Genomic DNA, 20,000 nt, shown 5'->3' on the forward strand with positions numbered 1-20,000 from the left:
CAGTATCCTGTGAACCGTGGTATCCTGCGCCTGACTGCATTTGCATGAGCAGGCACTTAAACAACTGAGCTAACAAACAGGCCCCAAAGCTACTTGTTTCTCAGTGCCCTGTCATGTAAGACATTGTCCTCATCTATTATGGGACGTGATTGCTGAGGGACTGGCTTTAGTCTGAATGATCTAACCAATAGATGGGTGTTTGCTCACCATAAACATTTTTCAACTGTTATAGATGTTTAAATTTTTTATTTTGTTTATAATAACATGTTGGAAAGTTATGATATACAGTGAACACACATGTATATATCGATCAGATTTTGGAGGAAAAGTTTTAGCTAAAATAGTTTTCTGCAGTAATTTCCAGTGACCACTTTTCATAGTCAAGGCCAAACTCAGCTAATTGTAAGAATTTCTGAAAAAAATAAATGGAAGAGGGGAAATAGCTAGAAAGGCAAAATACTTTTAAAGAGGGAGACTTAAATGGAAAAGGGTTAAATTTGGAAGAATCAAAAATATTACCCATCATATGCCTTGTAGTTTTTTCAATCTTGTCTGTACATAAGATGATACTTTATATTAATCTAAAAGCATGTACTTAATATAAAATTGTATAGTATTGGGAAAAAGCATAAGGCAAACTGTTACCCCATAATCTAAATGCCTCTATTTTTATGAATTTATTGAATTCCTCTTTCCATGTAAATTATTTGCATTCTAAACCACAAAATAAATGTTGCTTGTCTTTTTTTAAGAAAAAACAGGCTGGGGAGATGGCTTAGTAGAATAGGCGCTTCCCTTGCAAGCACAAGGGCCTGAGTTCAATCCCCAGTTCCACAAAAAGGAAAAAGAAAAAACAATTATAAAACATCTAAAAATTAAAGCAATTCAAGTATCCAACCAGAATATTGTGATTACATGGCTTGAAGTGGACTTTCCCCAAGTCTGCCGCCTTCCTCAGTATGTCCCCATCTCCTCTCATTGTTTAATTACGTATAATCAGGCGTGGCTGATGTTTTTCTGCACAAAATAGGCTTTGATGCATTGATTGATGTGCTAGTTCAAGCTGAATTGCAAGTTTCTGATTAGGCTAGCACCGTCTAACACCTTTAAAGACTGCATAACAAGCACGAATTGCTGAAATCTGTAGGCATTTAACCTTTATGATTGTCATCTAACTAGTCATAACTGTAGGAGAGAGACGTATGCAGAGCAGAGGAAGAGGGGAGGGGATGGAAGGCAGAAGGCATTAGGAGTGCTGAACAGGTGTGCGCCTGCTCCATGAAGAATGGAATCGCGATGGCGTGCAAGACGTTAAAGATGAAATATGTGGAATACAGTTCACCCAGTTTTTGTTTGTTTGTTTGTGTTTATTTTTTGTAGTGGGAATTGAACTCAGGATCATGTGCTTGCCAGACAGGCACTCATGCCACTGAACTGCATCCTGGCCCTGCACCTAGATTTTGGTTAGAACCACTGCACATTAAGCCAGGGCCTCAAATAAGGCAGGATCTGTGCCACTGAGCTGCACACCCAGCTCGGACGGGCTGAAGTGGAAGGGAAAGGTCTCCATTTGCAGGACGGCAATCTACCTTAATTACTTAACCTTCAGTGTTTTATCCAGTAGAGCATTTGCTTAGTTATTCTCTGTATTCTGTGATAAGTATATGTGATGGATTTTGTGAATTGTAATAAAAATGGATAACCTGACCTTGAAAAATTATAAAATAGCCATGGGCTTTCCTGTATCATAGTGAGATATGTTCCATTTTTCTTTTAATTTTTAAAAAAATTCCAAGGGGCCAGGGAGATGGCTCAGTGGAATAAGCGCTTCTTCTCTGGCAAGCGGAAGGGCCTGAGTTCAATCCCCGGTTCTGCCAAAAAAGAAAATTCCAGCTAAGGGTCTAATATAGGTCAAAAAGAAACAGGCCAGGCGTGATGGTGCACGGTAATCCCAGTACTTGGGAGGCTGAGACAGGAAGATTGCTGCATGTTCTAAGCCATCTTGGGCTATAAAGTGAGCCCAGCTTGAGTTCACAACAAGCAACTGCATCATAAAACTGTGTCTCAAAACAAAAAGCAAACAAACAAAAAAGAACAGAAACAAATGAGCATGAAACCTCTCAGAAGCTCTGTACCCCCTCGCACCACACAAGCGGTATTTACCAAGCTGACCTTTAAGCTGCGTGTTCAGCTTTTCCTTCCAAATTAACACTAGATGCAGGAAACTGAAATCATAAACAAAGAACTGAAACACGTTCCCCTTCTTTCTAAAATGTTCCTTTAACTGTAACAGCTTTCACTTGTACATATAAATATGCATGACACCCATTTCTCTTACTCTACACAAAGTTGCAGTAAATATTTTCCTAAAGGGCATATGGGAAATTTATTCTTTCAAATTGAAGGATTTTTTTTCCCATTCAAAAAGATTTTAATAGTTCTAATTACAGAAATGTGTTCTCAGAGTAACAGTTATACTATATTCCAGTCCACTTCAGTTATTTCTATATGGAAACTTCAATAAAATCAGCTTAGCACAGTCATAAAACACACAGAGTGAACAAGTGTCAGAACCTACACTGAATGATTGCAAATGCAAATATATACAACTTCAAAATAATGTTCACCCCTCTGAAAAATGCAGGCAGTTAACAGAGGATATAAATACATTGCTTGAGCGCAAGTTTAATCCCTAAAGGACACTTAAACTTTGTTTTTTTTTACACTATTTTATTAAATAAATAAATCTAAACTGCTTGATTCGTGCTCACTATAGGAGCACATATACTGACTGCTTGTTACTGTTATTTTCTTTTGCTACTTAATTCCAACTGTAGGGTTCATGTGTAAGGCTACAGTATGATGTATCCTATTATTAGTGCATAACTAGTTGTCCACACATTACTAAAAACAAAGTTACAGTGCTGGTCACAATTAGAATTCTCACACATGTTCAAGGAAATTATACAGAAGATATTTTAAAATATTGAAGTACAGACTTCTATCTTTTTCTTGATGCCCTACTTTTGAATGTAAAAACAGATTAGGTGATTTGTAATCTAGAATACCTAATGATGTGAGATTATTTGGCATAATAATATAAAGGAAGCAGTGTATAATAATGTGTAATGGTATCTTAAGTGGGTAAGGCATCTTGAAATAATTTAGTGTTGAAATTGGACTTCACAAAAATTTTAAAACAAAGAACTCCAGGTGGAACTCCGTAAGTGTCTCTGAAAGGGAGGTGTGTGGAATTTGGTGCTTGTGCTGCCCACGGAGGTTGATAAAGGCTGATGCTTGTTTTTGAGGTTGACTTGTGCAGCAAGAAGCTAGAACGGGCGGAGCAGCTGATTGGAGGCCTGGGCGGAGAGAAGACCCGCTGGAGCCACTCGGCCCTGGAGCTGGGGCAGCTGTACATCAACCTGACCGGCGACATCCTCATCTCCTCAGGGGTGGTGGCCTACCTGGGTGCCTTCACATCCAACTACAGACAGGTGAGCGGTGCGCTGGCCCGGCCGGCCCCCCCAAGCCTTGGGCCTTCTGGGTTGGTTTGTTTTGTTTAGGGTTTTCTGGTAGATACAAGGAACTGCAGAATATATCTGAGGGGCTTCTGGTGGTGTATTTCAGTTATTCTATCCATTATGAGCTTGGTAGCCGGAAGAAGGTTGGCTTTCTCAGTGAACATAGTGCTACTGAGGAGTTTACGAAGTGTTCTGTTGGGGACGTCCAGCCTTATCTCTTGTGCGTTTCTTTGAATGTTTTAAAGAACCAAACCAAGGAGTGGACAAATTTGTGCAAAGCAAGAGACATACCCTGCTCTGAGGAGTACTCGCTGATGAGCACCCTGGGAGAGGCGGTGACCATTCGGACCTGGAACATTGCCGGGCTACCTTCTGACTCCTTCTCCATCGACAACGGGATCATCATAGTGTAAGGCGGACACTGTTCTCACACGGGGTCTCTATCAAATGAGCAGTAGTTTATTTAGCTACAAACCTTTTGATAAATGTAAGTAGTAAATTTTATAGTATTGAAAAAATTTAGCTAGTAAATTGAATATGAGTATCTTCATCCTTCTATTCATATTTAAAAGTGGAATAGTGCAGAGCGTGGTACACAGGCAAGATGAAATGGCTTTTGCTTAATTTTTAACCACTTTTTAGAAAACAGAGGAAAACGTTACCATAAATAAATGAATTCTAAGTTTTCACTCTGAAAATGTGGAGTTTGGTTGTTACTGACTCATGGAACGTGCAGCAGAGTGTCAGTGAGAGTGATCACATTGTTCTGAACTCTGCCCGAGTCCTGGGTGTGGGACCGGTTATCCATTCTGCAGGTATTTTTCTGGACTTTCTGGGCTGTGAGACAGCGGCCCCCACCTTCCCGGACCCTCCCGTAAGAAGAGGAATGCCCAGGGCTTACCACCGTGGGAGTAGCACAGGTATTTCTGCTGTCTCTAGCACACACTCGGCTCTGTGTTACAGAATGTGAGATGTTACTGAAAAAGTAACTGATGTGATGGTGCTCAGTTTAAAGCAAAACTGGCGAAGGCATCTCTACAGCAAGGAGAAGCGCTGAAATGGCACCAAGATTGGGAGGCAGTTGGTTTTTTTCTTTTTCCTATTGGTACCGGAGATCAAATTTTATGCTTTCCAGGCAGGTACGTAAGCTGCTGGCCCTTGGAGGCAGACTCACTTAACATCGATGGGCATGGACCTCAAAAAGAAAATGTCAGGCCCTGATCCTTGGTAGTTGGGGCTTTATGGGCTAAGCAAGCAGGAGGTACAGAAGCAGAGTATTTGGTGGCCTTTGATTGGTCCTTACAGTGGGCATCATAGTGACCAGCAGAAATAGAACTAACAGACACTGTTAAGTGGGCAACTAAGAAACTGCAGTACGCTGGCTGAGGGGATGACAGTTACTACTGCAGTACAGATATAAATTCTTAAAATAGAAACAACCACTGAATATGATGGCTAGTTACTCTCCAATTTTTGTGTTTAGTATTTATGAAAAGCATGCCATAAATTAAAACTCTGAATACATTTCTCCTTTTATTACGGCTCAATGAATCATCCTGACATGTGGTTTTCTTTAGCACTTATTTACTGCACTTGAGGTATGTGTGAATTGATTATAATGTGAAACAGGATAAAATTTGATGAGACCATTTAGAGGAAAGTTAAAGGAATCGTTTTCTAGTAGATCTCCGTAATTTGGCCTGCAAGTATTTTCAAAATTTTCTTGTAACTAAGACAGAAAAGAGTGACTATGACACTTAGTTCTACTTGATCAAGTAAATATTTTACTTAGATAAGTTTTTCAGGATCTAATCTTGAATTATTTTTAGGCAAAGCACTACAAAGCTTTTCTTTGGGAGACTAACTTTAAGTTCTCTGATACGTTGATACAAATTAATCTAGAGAAAGAGGAGATTATACATAAATGTTAAGTAGGTAGGTTAGCAAAACCTTTCTTCTGTCATGGCAGCTAGTTCATTATTGAATTAGTAGGCCATGTTTTCTGGCAACTGGAATCTGCTTTGTTCTTTAAGGTTAGAACATACCTCAGGCACTGATATGGGGAAATTCCTGAAATTTTAGAAGGCCAACTTTTCTTCCACTTTTGTCCAGCTGAGCCAGCCGACTTGAGCGTGACAAGTAGCAATTTGTTGTTCTGTTGCTGCTGTTGTTTTCCTCTCAGCAACAGCGCCCTTCCCACGCATGTGGGAGTCCAGCTGGTCACGTGCTACAGAGCAGTGTCGCCTCTGCACAGCGGGGACTTGCAGTTTCTCCACCTTCCTTGCCCCACGCAGGTGTCTCTGGCCATTATTTCCATCAGAGGACAGATGGCGTCTTATTTGCTAGCAAATAAATGTATCCTGTCATGGGGGCCTAATCATATTTTAATAATGATAAAGTTGTTGATGAATCTCACTGTAATTTTTTAAATTCCAAAATTCACATCATTTCATGGCCGTTATTCAAGGCAACACACACGTATCTTGGGAGGGAGGGAGGAAGCAAACTGCTGCTGCGTCATAGCCCCTCCATCTTTGCTATTTGTTTATAAAGCTGTTGAGTTCCTTCCCTATTAACATGATTCGTTTTGGGCTTCTGTCTTAGTTACTTTTCTCATTCCTGGAATGAAAAATCCCAACACACACAAGTCAGAGGAGGAACAGTTTACTTCAGCTCACATTTGAAGAGGTTTCAGTCAATAGTCTGCCAGGGTCCAGGGCAGGTTGGCGATAGAGAGGGGCCTGGTGGGACAGAAGCGGCTCACGGCATGGCAGGCAGCAACGACGGCAGTGTGATCAAGGGAGCAGCAGGGCTATCTGTACATACAGTGCCAGACCACGCCCTGGTGCGCCTCCTCCTCCCAGCAGGCTCCACCTCCCCACTCACACCCAGCTATGAATCCATCAGCAGCCCGATCCACTGTCACACCCCATGATCCACTCCCCTTTCCAAAGCCTCACCTCCGAGTGCATGAAGTTTTGGGGGAGCCTCTAGAAATAGACTGTGGCAGGTGCCTTGGTCAGTGTGATTTGGTAATCTTGCCCTGAAAGGTTGGAGGGAGTAGGCTGAAAGGGATCAGGTAGAAGTAGCTGGTAAGTCTCTTCTGGTTCTGCAGCCCTCAGAGGTGCTTGCCTGCCAGTGATAGGACCCAAGACTGAGGATCAGAGCCTGGGTTCAGTGCTTTTTGCAGATTACCTAAGCTGGACCAATCTATAAACTCGGCAAGTTCAAACATAATTAACTTTTGGGACTACTGATGCCTAAAAGTCATTGGTTAGTTAGAATTAAAAATGTTCATGATAACATCAAATATAACTGGGCTGTAGCTGAATGTTTTTCCAGTAGAGAATTAGGATTGTTTGCTTGGTGAGCAGATCAGACCTGTGCCTGATGGAACCCTGCTTTAAAAAGAAAAACCAAAGCAAGTTTTCATTTCACAGGACAGAGAAGATCGGGTTTATGTCAGGAGCTGTAATAGTGAAGGGCAGCACCCACCTTCTCTCCCCTGCTTTTTGTGTGTGAAAGGGAAAGTAGCAAAATCCTCTGAAACGTGCTACTGCTGTGAATTCAAATCCTGTGCCTGTCCATGTGGGCTGCAGTGCGCAGGTATTGTCACGGTCGAGGTCTTCGCTTTTCAGAACCCAGCAAGCACCAGATAGCGGTCTTCTCTAGACAATAGGAAGGACCAGAGCCTGTCAGAGCCGGATGCACCGTGTGCTGTGAAGTTTGGCTCCATTTGGGAACCACCGATTTTAAAGCTGTTGTGGATTTGTGTTTGACATAAAAGACTGTATGGACAAAAACGTTTTTCTTGTCAAAAAATGCAGAATAATAATGGAGAAGTAGTAAGCAAAAAATTCTACAATGATTGCTGGTGTATGCTAATTCTAAAACATAGGTATTGCCTTTTGAATATCTCTTTTGGAATCTTTTTAATCTATTAATTTATGAAAACACAATTTTGAAAAACAAATGCTATAATCTGAAGTCAAACATTATCCTGCCTGTGCATTAAAAAAAGTGTTACATTGAGGGTGTTGTTTGGTGAAAATACTCTCAATAGCTGGATGTGGTAACAGACACACGCCCTGAGAAGGCTGAGGTAAGGATTAGAAGTTGAGGCATAGCCTGGGAAGCTGTTGCAGAGGCTGCCTCAAAACTTAGAATAAAAACTAAAAGGGCTGGGAATGCTAACTGGGTATAGAGCAACATCTGCTTGTTCTCTCTCTCTCTCTCTCTCTCTCTCTCTCTCTCTCTCTCTCTCAACCACACACACACACACACACACACACGCATGCACGCACGCACGCAGTGGGGAGGCCGGAGTGGGTGTTCCAGTTTTGCTATCACAGTGTGTTGCGCATGTTGTCCTTTTCCTGTGAACTTTGCCTTTGCCGCTTTCTGAAAAATCGCCTATAAGTCCATGTGGGTCTGTAGCTGGTGGTTTCGTTCTTTGTGTCTCTTTTGATGCAAGTACTAGACTGTATTTCCTGGACTGTTGATGCTTTCTAATGCAGTCTTGAAGTCAGGTAGTTTTATTGTTTTCCAAAATTATTTTGCATAGCTGTTACCACCTAACAAAAATTTCGGAATCAGTTTTTCAATAGTACAAAAGATCCTCCTGGAATTTTGCCTGGGACTGTATTAATAGTCTATAGATTGACTTGGGAGGATTTGACCACTGCATATCTCTTCTAATTTCTTTTATTCTCCTTTCTGTGAGTATAAACTGCTTCTCTTTTTTTCTGGTCTCCTAAGAGAGGGATTAGGCTATTTATTTTATATTTTTCTTTCCTCATCTGTGGAGATGAGGTTATCAGTTTTCACTAGCCCTCACCTTAGCCACACGGCACACATGCTGATCTTTTTTGTCTGTAGTGCTGGGATGGCACCCAGTGGGCCGTGCATGGTAGGCGAGTGCTCTGCCACTGAGATACACCCCAGCCCTGCTATGTTTTTATTTATTCTTCGTTGCTTCTTAAATATTCCCTAATTTTCCTGGAGACTTCCCCCTCTTTGATTCATAGGTCATTTAAAATGTATTGTGTAGGGTTGGGGAGACGGCTCGGCAGCATAAGTGCCTGCCTGGCAAGCACGAGGTCCTGAGTTTGATCCCCGATACCGCATGCCACGCTGGCCCCAGAACCCTGGACGTGCCATGCCAGCCCAGAACCGGGTGTGATGGCGCATACCTGTAACCCCAGTGCTGGGAGACTGAGGCAGGAGTAGCAAGACCCTGTATCAAAAAAACTTACATGAAAATGTATTGTTTAATTTCCAAATATTTACAGATTTTTAAGTTATCTTTCGATTATTGTTTTAACTTACAATTTCTCTCTGCTGCATAGTATTTTTAGATTGTTACATAGCTTTTAACATAGCTATCCTATTATGTTGGAAGTGGAGTCTTATGGACAGAGTACAGTTAGACCCTGTATCTTTATGGAATCTGGGAACCTCTCTCTTCCCGTGCAATTAGACCATTTGCTGTTGAGGAATTGAGTGATGCCATTGAATTTAAATGCACCTTTTCATTGTTTTATTTTTGTTTTCACATCTGATTTTTATTACTTTCTTCCTCATTTCTCTTTTCTGATTATTAAGTAATTGTGGTTTTTAATATTTCCTTCTTGTTTACATACTGGGGTTTCTGTAACACTTTGAAGTTTTAGTAAAGAATATCATGAAGCACTTAAAGTCACTGTTTCCATTACAGTAGAGCAGCCTGCCAGCCTCACGGGCCTCTAGCCTCCTAGATGGCTCGCTCTGATTGCCAGCCTCTGTGGCTGGAGATTGAGATCTCTCAGCCTTACGATGTGTGTGGATCAATTCTTCATGATGAATGTACAAATCAAAAACTCCTGCTAGTTCTGATGGTCTGGCTAATACATCTTACATTGAGCTCCCTCCCAACAGTATTATTATTATTATTATTATTATTATTATTATTTTGTCTTTTTGAGACACGGTCTCCTCCATATGCATTTTGGGCTGGCCTTGGGCCCAGTTTGTAGCGCAGGGTGGCCTCAAACTTACGATGACCCTCCTGTCTCAGCCTCCAGAGTGCTGGCATTACAGGCATGGGCACCACCACACCTGCGCCCCAGCAATATTATTTTTATCTTCACACTTTTGCATAATTTAGGTGGAAGGGACAGTATAATATTTACCACAATGCTTACCATTTTATTGCTATTCTTTTACTTCTAAGTTTGCAAGTTTCCTTGTTGTGTCGCTTTGCATCAGACTAAGAGACTTTAGTATTTGTTTAGGGCAGGTCTACTGGCAAAAGCTTTCTTGCTTTTCTGAATATGAGTATTTTTTTCTTTATTCTTGAAAGATATTTTTCTATTCTGTATGTAGAATCTTTGTTCTTGGTGTGTCCCATAATGTCGGTGGGAAATCTGAGTATGACACTCAGATCCTGTTAAAATCCTCTGGGTCAGATTACTTTTGTTTTTTCAGTCAAAGAACTTGGTTAAATTTAGCCCTTGGCATCTGTCTTTCTTCCAGTGGGTGAGGCTTTCCAGGGTTAGCTCGGATTTGAAAGCCCTTGATAAGCTTTTGGACGCGCTCCTCGGTATGCGGTGCTCAGAGTCCCAACTGAGACTTGCTTCGTGGCGCAGTTCTGAGCCTCTGCGTGTCTCGAGATGGTGGTGCCTGTCCAGTGTGGGTGGTGAGTGGGCCCAGCTCTGCATTCCCAGAGTGAGGCAGTCCGAGGAGGTTGCACATCCTCCTTCTCAAGGATTTCCCTGCACTTTTCGTGTCCCCAAAGCCCCTTGTCCTGGCCAGAAAGACTGCGCTCTCTCAGAATCCTACCTTGCCATATAGTTGCACAGTTCCCTGCCAACGTGTGGGCCAAGGTGGCCTATGCACAGGGAAGAGCTACCTGGCGTCGCCTCACGTTCCGTGTGTGCTGGCTTCCTCTGTGCGGTGAGATTCGCTTGTGCTCAGCCTGTGGCCGAGGTAACCTGGAGCAGATGGGGACGAGAACAAGCAAACGCAGAAGCACTCACATTCCGCCTGTGCTGTGGGGCTCCTGATGGCCATGTTTGCATTTGCCCCTGGGCCAAAAGGTAAGAAGGAGGCAGAAGATGACAGGGCACGCACCCTTCCTTATTAGTCATTCCTCAACCTTGATGTCCTCAGTTCACCTGCTGTTCCTAGGCCCTGCAAGTGGTTGCTTCCTGTAGTTGTTTTGTTTTGTTTTCCGCAGCTTAGGTACTCGTGGAGTAGGCTACCATGGGCTTAGCTTAACATGGTCGCCAACTGAAGTTCCTTCCTCTGATTTTGAAGTGCCTTTCATTGGACCACTATTATCTATGCATGGGGTCATCTCTTACAGGATTTAAATCTTTCATTATTTAATTTGTATGGCACTTGTGAGATGTTTTATTTTCAAAATCAGTAGATTGCCAAGTGTGGTGGCACACACCTGTAAACCTAGCACTCAGGAAGCTGAGGCAGGAGGATCACCATGAATTCAAGGCAAACCTGACCTACATAGTGAGTTCAGGGCCAATCTGAACTACAAAGTGAGACCCAGTCTTAAGAAAAATGAAACAAAACAAAAAACAAAAACCCAATCCAAAATCATATTGTTGAATACAAGTTGTATTTGATGTAGGAAAAGAGAACAAGGGAAAATGACTATGGTCCCTACCCTACAATTTAGTTGGGTGATCTAGTTAAAAAATACATAAAATTACCATAATAAAATAGTATTCTATGAAAGTACCACAAATGTAATCTGAATGAATTACTAGAGATTGAGAGGAAAAAAGGCCAAGAAAGGCTTTGTGGCTTGTGAGCAGACTTTGAATCGTGGGTGGGATCCGCACGTGAAAAGGCAGGAAGAGCTGGCGTTGAGACAAAGAAATAGCTCACTCTGGTCTCATGACTTAAAAAGTGAGGGCGGCACAGGAGGAGAGCAAGTCCCGGATTTCTCTGGGAAAGTGGACATGGTTTAGCACTCACAATTCTCCAAGTCTAAAAGTACTTCAAAAATATGACAGGAAAATCCTTACACATTCACACCTTTTATTCCTAATTATCTTTCACATTGCCGTATTTTCTCAGTTCTTTTCCTCATATTGCATAGGCGACATTGCACTACCATTTTGGTCTTCTTTCCCCTGATGTTATGGACAGAATTGCGTTCCATCTCCACTTGGACTTGTACCCGGAAGCCACACCCCCCAGGGGACTGTCTTCAGGAGGGTCTCAAAGCTGGGTGAGGTCCTGAGGGCAGAGCCCTGCTGCGATGGGGCTCAGTCCCTGTGTGAGACACCACGTCCCCGGCAGAGATGAAAGGCCGACAGGGACACGGAGCAGCCGGCCTTCTGCGAGTCACGCAGCCAGCCCTGTGGACCCCTTGGTCTGGGTCTCGACTCAGAGCTGGGAAAGCGTGTCTGCTGTGTAGGCTTGCTGGGGGCGGTCCAGTGATCGTGGGGTGGCTGCCCTGATGAGGTACATGGTGTGGACAGGGAAGACGGCGCTGTCTTCTCTAGTATCTAAGGACGTAACTTAGGTGTTAAAACTACTACTGCTTTCATTTTGGGAGACAAACTACCCAGTGAGATTCTAAATTCAGATCATAGCAAGAGAGAACTGAAAATGTCACCCTGTTCCAGTCCTACATCCTTCTCTCTTCCTGCCTCCCCCATAATACTTATTGTCTCATCTTAACGGTTTTCTATTTTTAATTTTTTTAATGTATTTGGTTCAGGGTCTCACTACACAGCTTGGACTCCTGCTGTTCCTCTTGTGTCAGCCTCCCCGGTGCTGGGATTGTAGGCTTGCGCCACCACGCCTGGTCTTGGTCGCTGGCTCAGCACTCCTGGGGGCGGCCTGCAGGGCCTGCGGTGCTGGGGATTGACACCCAGCCCCTGCACCTGCCTGAGCAGGTGCTTAGGTCACTGAGCTATCTTGCCAGCCCTTTTTCTTTTAATGTTTTGAGTGAATTTTCTCTGCTGACTTTTAAAATCTATGTCTGTATGTTCACAACCTTGGCCAGGATTCTGGCTGTGTTGACTCAATCCTCAAAGAGAAGGGGCCAGCATGGAATCTTCAGATTGATGAAAGGTCCCACAAGGGATGAGCTATGGCCGCAACTCCAGGGGCGAGGACAGACCCTGGCTCACTCTCCTGTGACCCCAAACCCTGGGGAGCTGCTGTTTTTATCACCAGTAGAGGCTGAGAGGGGCTAGAAAGCAGCAAGGTACAAAACTCTGACCTTCAGAGAGTTGTTTGGTTTTTTTAATTTTTATGAGTCAATGTTTTCAGACATAACAATCGCACAGTTCATGGGATTGGCTCACAGACAGGGTGTGTCCCCCTCCATCACTTGGTGACTTCCCACTTATGAAAGATCAGCCTCCTTGTCTGCTAGTGCCTTTCATTCTGCTCTTTAATTTATTTATACTTTAGGTTTCTTGTATAAGAGAAACCACGTGATGTTTAACTTCATGGAAGCCCGTGTTCGCAGTGGCACAGTGTGTAGCAGCTTAATCTCAGAAGTGCCTTGTGTGTCCACTGACAGATGAATGGGTAGAGAGAAGCAAGCGTGGGGCTCATACGCAGCGGAGCAACACTCCGCTGTAACCGAGAACAAATTAGAGTCACGTGTAGGAGAATAGATGCAGAGGCTCTGTTTCTGTCTGTGAGAAGTTCAGGGGATTTGAAATTGTGCCTTTCCTTTTTTTGCTAGATCACTATATTTAGAGAGAGAGAAAGAGAGAGAGAGAGAGAGAGAGAGAGAGAGAGAGAGAGAGAGAGAGAGAGATCCCTTCTCTTCCTGTAGCACCAAGCGCAGCAGGCAGAGGCCAAGGAACGGAAGCCATGCTGGTCGTCATGGCGGGGGCTGGCAGAGAACTAGAGCTGCTGATTTCCAGCCCAGACACCCTGATGACTGTCACTGAGATGTAACTCATAACAGCAGCAAATGTCTCATAATTTAACTTTGGCAGAGAGTAGTTTTCCAAAGCCAGAGCAGGACACGAGAGCTCCTCCTGGCAAGGTGGTTTTGTGTTGTCCCAGCATCCACAAGGTCTCGATGCGTCTGCTTCAAGAACACAGTTTCTTGTAGTAAGTCATGAAGTGGAAAGTTGTGGTGAGCAGTAAACTCTAAGAAAGCGGCGTTTGAGTGGCTGAAGAGCATAGCAGCAGCGGTGGCCTGGCCTGCGCTGACCGAGGTCGTCTTTACCCTCCCGTGCAGGAACGCGAGGAGGTGGCCCCTGATGATCGACCCTCAAGGTCAGGCCAACAAGTGGGTGAAGAACATGGAGAAAGCCAACAGCCTGCAGCTCATTAAGCTAAGCGACCCCGACTACGTGAGGACTCTGGAAAACTGCATCCAGTTTGGCACTCCCGGTAGGTGCAGGAGCCCCGGGGCTCGCTGGGCACAGGTCGGGACTGTCGTTGGCTTGCCCTGGCTTGTCGCTAGTCTCTAATTATTCATGAATAGTCAGATGGGAATGCTAGCAGTTGTAAAGCTCACAGAAGAGACGCTGTCCTTTGCCATTGGGCACCTGTGATGCTTCTTCCAATTTTAACTGATTTAATTTCTGGGCACTCCTTGCCGCCGCTGGACTCCCATTCCGCGTCCACTGCTGAGGTGAGAGGGGCCGCTGGCAATGCACCAGTCCAGCTTCCTGTTTCTTTCTCTCTTGACTTTCCCCAGGCAGAGGCAGGACAGAGAGCAGAGTTGACGTGCCTGCCTGCAGCCACCAGCCACAGAGTAGGAAATCAAGGATTTTGAATCCAGTCTTAGGAAGATGTCACACTGTCCAAACAAAAGCCAGGATGCTTATGATTTGAGCAAATTGGTGTTATTAATCATCATTTAAAGTTCCTGTCTCCAGACTGGGTGGGGTGGCATGTACTTGTAACCCCAGCGCCTGGGAGGCTGAAAACAGGAGGATCACTACAAGTCCAATCTGTGTAGTGAGCCCCTGGAGCCCCTGGACAAAATACATTAAAAAAAAAATACAATGGGAAAAAAATCATGTCATCACCAAATTTTGACCAAATAAATGTAAATATGATGAAAAGTCAAAATAATTAGCCAAGGAAAGATCCAGCAGGTCTCACTTACTGCTAGTACAGTGGGAAGAATCACAAAAGCATGCTGGTAGTTCTACAGAAGTTCTGTTTGCGTATTAATAATGAGTTAGCTCTCAAATATCAGTTATGATTTTAAATTCTGTTAAGACAAACAGGAAGTGAAAAATACCTATAAAATTTTGTGTTTATATAATGGACACACACAGACACAAGGGTCTGTTTATCCCACTGCTATCCTGAGATGGATAACTTTGAAATTGACATAAATTTATATACATAGTTTGGAGTGCCACATGGTGTTGTGATGAGCATATATGTTGACTAATGCTCAAAGCAGGGTAAATGTGTCCACATTTTTGGGGACTTATCATGTTATGGTGAAAGATTTAAATTTTTATTTTTTATTTTTTTAGCTTTTTAAAAAGTGTACAGTGGGGCCAGGGAGATAGCTCAGTAGAATAGGCACTTCCCTGGCAAGGGCAAGGGCCTGAGTTCAATCCCCGGTCCTGCAAAAAAATAAAATAAAATAAATAAATAAACAAAAATAAAAAGTGTACAGTGCAGCGTTGTCATCTCCAGTCATCCCACTGTGTTCCCAGAGTACCCGAAGAGCACAGGACTTGTACTCACGGAACCATGACTTCTAGCAGTATTTTGCATAGTGCTCGCTTACCATCAGGACCTCGTACATCTCAGTGTGATAGCAAGAGAAAGGAGGCGCCTCCTGGGGCCGGGGAGATGGCTCAGTAGGATAAGCGCCTTCCTGGCAAGCACAAGGGCCTGAGTTCAGTCCTGGTTCAGCCTCTCACTGCCCCTCCCGCCCTGCCGCTCTTGGTCTGGATGCAGACCGTCTGCCCTTCGGAGTGTGGCTCGGTTCCTTGCTTTCCTCATCTGTGCTCTGCCCACGCGTGTGGTGGTGACATCAGTTGCCGTGTGCTAGACGCCTGGAGCAGTGGCTGACGGGTGCTGCCTTCACAGGTTCCTCAGGGTGCTGGGCGGGAAGGCAGGGCTCTGCGGGCCAGGTGCACACCACCCCCGGCTGAGTCCCTGCCCCGGGCTTCCCCACTCGAGCCAGCGGCTGATCCCTGGCTTCTTACAATACAAGAAAGGCACAGGCGATGCACTGCGAGTACAGAACAGAGGAGACTTCCTGAAGGAATTGACATCTTCCAGACTTTCATCAGTTAAATTCCCTCATTCTACATCAATATTAAAATGACTTCCATGATACAGTAAGACAGAGAGACAGTAATTGACTGTCCACCATCTGCTGGCATTCTGGAGATTTCTCCAGTCTCGGGCACATTTCTTGATGGCAAGATTGTGTAATAATAACAGAAAAGAGCCATAAAGGCCATCTGTCTTACATCTCTCAAACTACGGGCCATGGCTGTGGGAAAGGAAGCTGATTTCATTTACCACTAAAGTGCAATATGAAAGAATAGAGAATATCAGGCCACATGTAGTACTGAGTAAGGCTGAGCCTCATTGCATGCAAATTGTAAAATTTTATATGTGTGTTGTTTATTAGGTCAAGATTTAAAATGTATTACTAAGGGCCGGCCAGATAGCTCAGCAGACTAAAGCGCTTGCTTAGGCAGAGCGCAGCGGTCAGGGTTCAATCCCCAGCATGCCATGCCAGCCCCACCCCAGGGCACACTGAGCCACAGCTGAAACTGGGTGTGGTGGCACGCTCCTGTAATCCCAGCGCTTGGGAGGCTGAAAACAGGAGGATCACTATGAGTCCGATCTGTGTAGTGAGACCGCATAGACCCTGTACTAAAGTACAATTAAAAAAAAATAAAATAAAATGTATTTCTTTAAGTTAACATATATTTTGGGAAGAACTCCTTTCAAACTAGGGTGCTTTTTTTGCCTTGCCTCTCAAAGTTAATCATTAGAGAAGAGTGAGAAGCGGTCATCTCTTACAGAAAAAGAAACTGGGGCGGGCGTTACGGTTACCTTTACATTTCACCACCAAGGAAAGGAATCAGTTACCGGTGCAGTTCCAAAATATAAGCGCTAAAGACTCCTACCTTTCAGAAGTTATCTTTAGATAGGGCTATTTGGGGACCGGTGGCTTTTGATTTGTTGTTCCTCCCAGCTGGCCTGGGTTGAGAAGGCAGAGATTTCTGCTGACTTTGCCTGCCTGCCTGGACTTTGATGAAAACCACGTGTCTCTTTCCTTTTGTAAATTTTAAGGTAAGATGCTCTTCGGAAATAAAAATATTCTGCTGCTTTTTACAAAGGCTCAGAAGCTAGTATTCCAGGGACTGTCATTAGTATCAGCTGTGCCGGTGGGGGAGTCTGCATTGGCTGTGCGTCACAGCGTTAGTGATGAGGAAAGCAGTCACTTTCATAGGAGCTCTTTTCAGTGACTTTCCGCGGAATGAGGGCTTGGTGGCAGCCAGCCTGCCTGTGCTGCTTACCTCACAGCAGTCTACTCACCTCCTTTGTATATAACGAAGAATACAAACGTGGGGCCAGGGGCTTGGCTCCGTGGCACAGCCCTGCCTGTCAAGCATGAGGTCATGAGTTTGAGTCCCATTACTGAAAAAAGGATGCAAAACTACCTCTGCTTAATGTTTCTTTCATTTGCATGCTTGTTTATTCATTCAACCACAAACATTTATTTTGTGACTAGCAGGTACCACTCACCAGGGTAGGCATCCTCGTCACAGGAGATATAAATTCCTTTTTGTTGACGTGGCCACGATTTTGGGATTTCTGACACAACTGAGCCTGACTGTAAATAACAAGCCCAGGAGTGGAAAAATCAGCAAGTGTATTAGCACAACTTCCAGGAAATAAAATATACTTAGCCAAAAAGCAGATCAGAACATGTTGCTGAAACAACAAACTTTACCAATATATTAAAAGTTACAAATATATACTGGATGCCGATAGCGTCACGTGGGTGCTCAGAGGGCGAGCTAGGCACTTGGGTGTTTACTGGCTGGCTTAGCCAATCTCATCTCAGCTTCTTGTGGTAGGTTCATCTGTAGAACAAGGGAAATAATAGCCACTGGCTTTTAAAGTTGTGAGTCTGGTGGGAAAATCCAGGTCAGCGTGACAGTCAGCATCTGTAGGCACAGGGATAGGCTGAAAACCTACAACAGAGTGAATGCCCGCTGCAACTCTGAGATGAAACAGCTTTTGGGGAAAACAGCTCAGCAGTATGAATAGATTTTTAAATGCTCCTAACATTTGAGTATTAACTCTTCTTCTAGCTCTTTATCCTGATGAGCAATCAGAAATGAACACAAAAATTTATTCAGTGTTCACTGTAGCCTCATCAATAATAGTGGAAAATGAAGCAACCTAAACAATAGAAGATTAGCATATTTAATACATTATAATGCACTCAATATTATTTCACTATGAAAAATAATCTTTTTATGCAGGCAGAAAATGAGAAATCGGTTTTAAAAATCCTCAGGCATGCCTCCTTGGGCCAACACACCAGCCCTGCAGAAACTGCTGAGAGCACAATTTTAGGAACTCTTGACCCAAGAGTAACCTTGGCAAGGGCAGAACACGTCTGTGGGCCTCTTCTACAGCCAAGATCACTGCCCCTCATCTCAGGGCCTGATCAGCCTCTTCCCACCAGACAGCACCCCTAGAAAGTGCTCCAGCCCAAGGTTAGCTCCGTAGCATCCCGACACTATAATGCAAGGCCTTTCCTGGCAGATATGTCAGGAGTGTTAACATGCTTCTCGCCTCTTGTCCCGGGATTCTACCTAGAATACATCAGAAGAAAATGTCCACAATGGGAAGTGTTACATAGTTAGTACATAAAGTAAGAAAATTCTGAATGCCTAATAATAGTAAAAAGTGAGAGAAGATGAATATGTTTACTAGTTTTTAATAGTGGCTAAAAATTTGTGCTATCATGTCAAGCAAAATAGAGTGCAAAATTTGGTGTGTCTCAGCTGTGTGTGTGAAAGATGAAGAAAAGCTTACGAGAGAAGATAATTTATCCAGTAAGCAATGACCACGCCCTTACGGTTTTGTGTCATTTTCTACCAAACTATAAGTGGTATGAGTCAATTAAGGAAAATACTGAAAGAGAGAAAGAGTAGGAAAATCTTAGTAGACAGTTTACCTATTTCTTCTTTATCCTCGCCTGTGTTTTCTCGATGTTTTTCCATAAGCGTGGGCTCATTTTATAGTTAAGGACAAGGCAGTGGTGTAAACAGCCATCCCTGGAAGTACTTTCTCCCTGCTGCGGCAGCGATTGTCTGCACTGCCTTTCTCCTTGGATCCGTGATGCATCTCGGGCTAGTTCAGGTCTATACAGCAGGGCTGGTGGCCTGATTGACTGTTGTGGAGACAGGCAAGGAGACCAGATTCCCCACCACCTAAGAATGCAATATGTTGGTGGCATCATGCCCTGTACTTAGAAGACAAAAAGACTTTGGTAGATACTCAGCAACGCAGGCAGCCTAGAAGGTCGAGAAAAACTCAGGGAAGTGAATGTTTATAGCCAGTAGCCAACATTTGTAGCCAGTGTTTATAGCAAACACTTGATGCTTCCTGATCTTACTCCAGTGCTGCTAGAGAATGTTGGAGAAGAACTGGATCCTATCCTGGAGCCGCTTCTCCTGAAACAGACCTTCAAGCAGGGCGGGAGTCTGTGCATCCGGCTTGGGGACACCATCATCGAGTATGCGCCCGACTTCCGCTTCTATATCACCACAAAGCTGAGAAACCCTCATTATCTTCCCGAAACATCAGTCAAGGTGGGTATTTACAGTGAATGTTTCTGTATCAAATTTTACAGTGTGATTACCTTTTCCTCCTGAGTCATGGGAGGAGTGACTAGGTCTTCCTAAGAATATTGGATTCTGTCCTTTTTTGCGTTTCCTGCCATCGCTATAATCGTTTCCAAGTGTTGCTTTGTGTATGTGAGTAATAAAGGAGCTCTCGGTGCGTTGGAAAAAAACACCATGGGAATCTCCTTTCTACGACTGACATCATTCTGAGATTTTCATTGTTAAAAGTAGATGACACAGGAGCATTCTTTGTAATAAGTGATGATATACTAATTATTGGAATCGGAATTCCTGAGCAGAACTGCACTCTTCTCAGACTATGCTTGCTGTTGCCTGCATTTATGTAATTACTCAGAAGAACTGTTTGAGTCACTGTCCTTTCAGAACCCTAAAAATTCCCTTAAAGAAGCCAGCTAGCTTGAAGCTTTCATCCGTGACAAGTGTGACTTCTTGGTGTGCAGCTGAGCTAACGCTTTAGCACAGTGACTCTTGCCCGGTTCTTAGTCCTGATTCTCAGTCGTGGTCAGCACTCAGCAACTGTGCGCTGGGTGGGCGAGCTGGGTGACAAGTGGTGACGAGAAGTGCTGGCAGAGGCTGGGAAGGTTACACACAGAGGAAGGAAGTTATGCAGCAAGTTAAA

The 20,000-nt window shown here is 43.9% G+C and overlaps 1 protein-coding gene across 3 annotated transcripts in view; it reads left to right on the plus strand.

The window, feature by feature from the left end:
• Window positions 1-20,000, plus strand: part of Dnah7 (dynein axonemal heavy chain 7) — a 268,173-nt gene that overhangs the window by 175,365 nt on the left and 72,808 nt on the right. For all 3 annotated transcript variants that reach the window (XM_023712349.1, XM_023712350.1, XM_023712351.1), the window contains 4 exons: window positions 3,309-3,494; window positions 3,767-3,930; window positions 13,738-13,892; window positions 19,137-19,327. In XM_023712349.1, coding sequence (XP_023568117.1) covers window positions 3,309-3,494; window positions 3,767-3,930; window positions 13,738-13,892; window positions 19,137-19,327 — 696 coding nt within the window. The remainder of the gene's footprint in view (window positions 1-3,308; window positions 3,495-3,766; window positions 3,931-13,737; window positions 13,893-19,136; window positions 19,328-20,000) is intronic.

This window comes from Octodon degus, unplaced genomic scaffold (genome assembly GCF_000260255.1).
Source record: "Octodon degus isolate 3935 unplaced genomic scaffold, OctDeg1.0 scaffold00025, whole genome shotgun sequence".
NCBI classification, from domain to species: Eukaryota; Metazoa; Chordata; class Mammalia; order Rodentia; family Octodontidae; genus Octodon; species Octodon degus.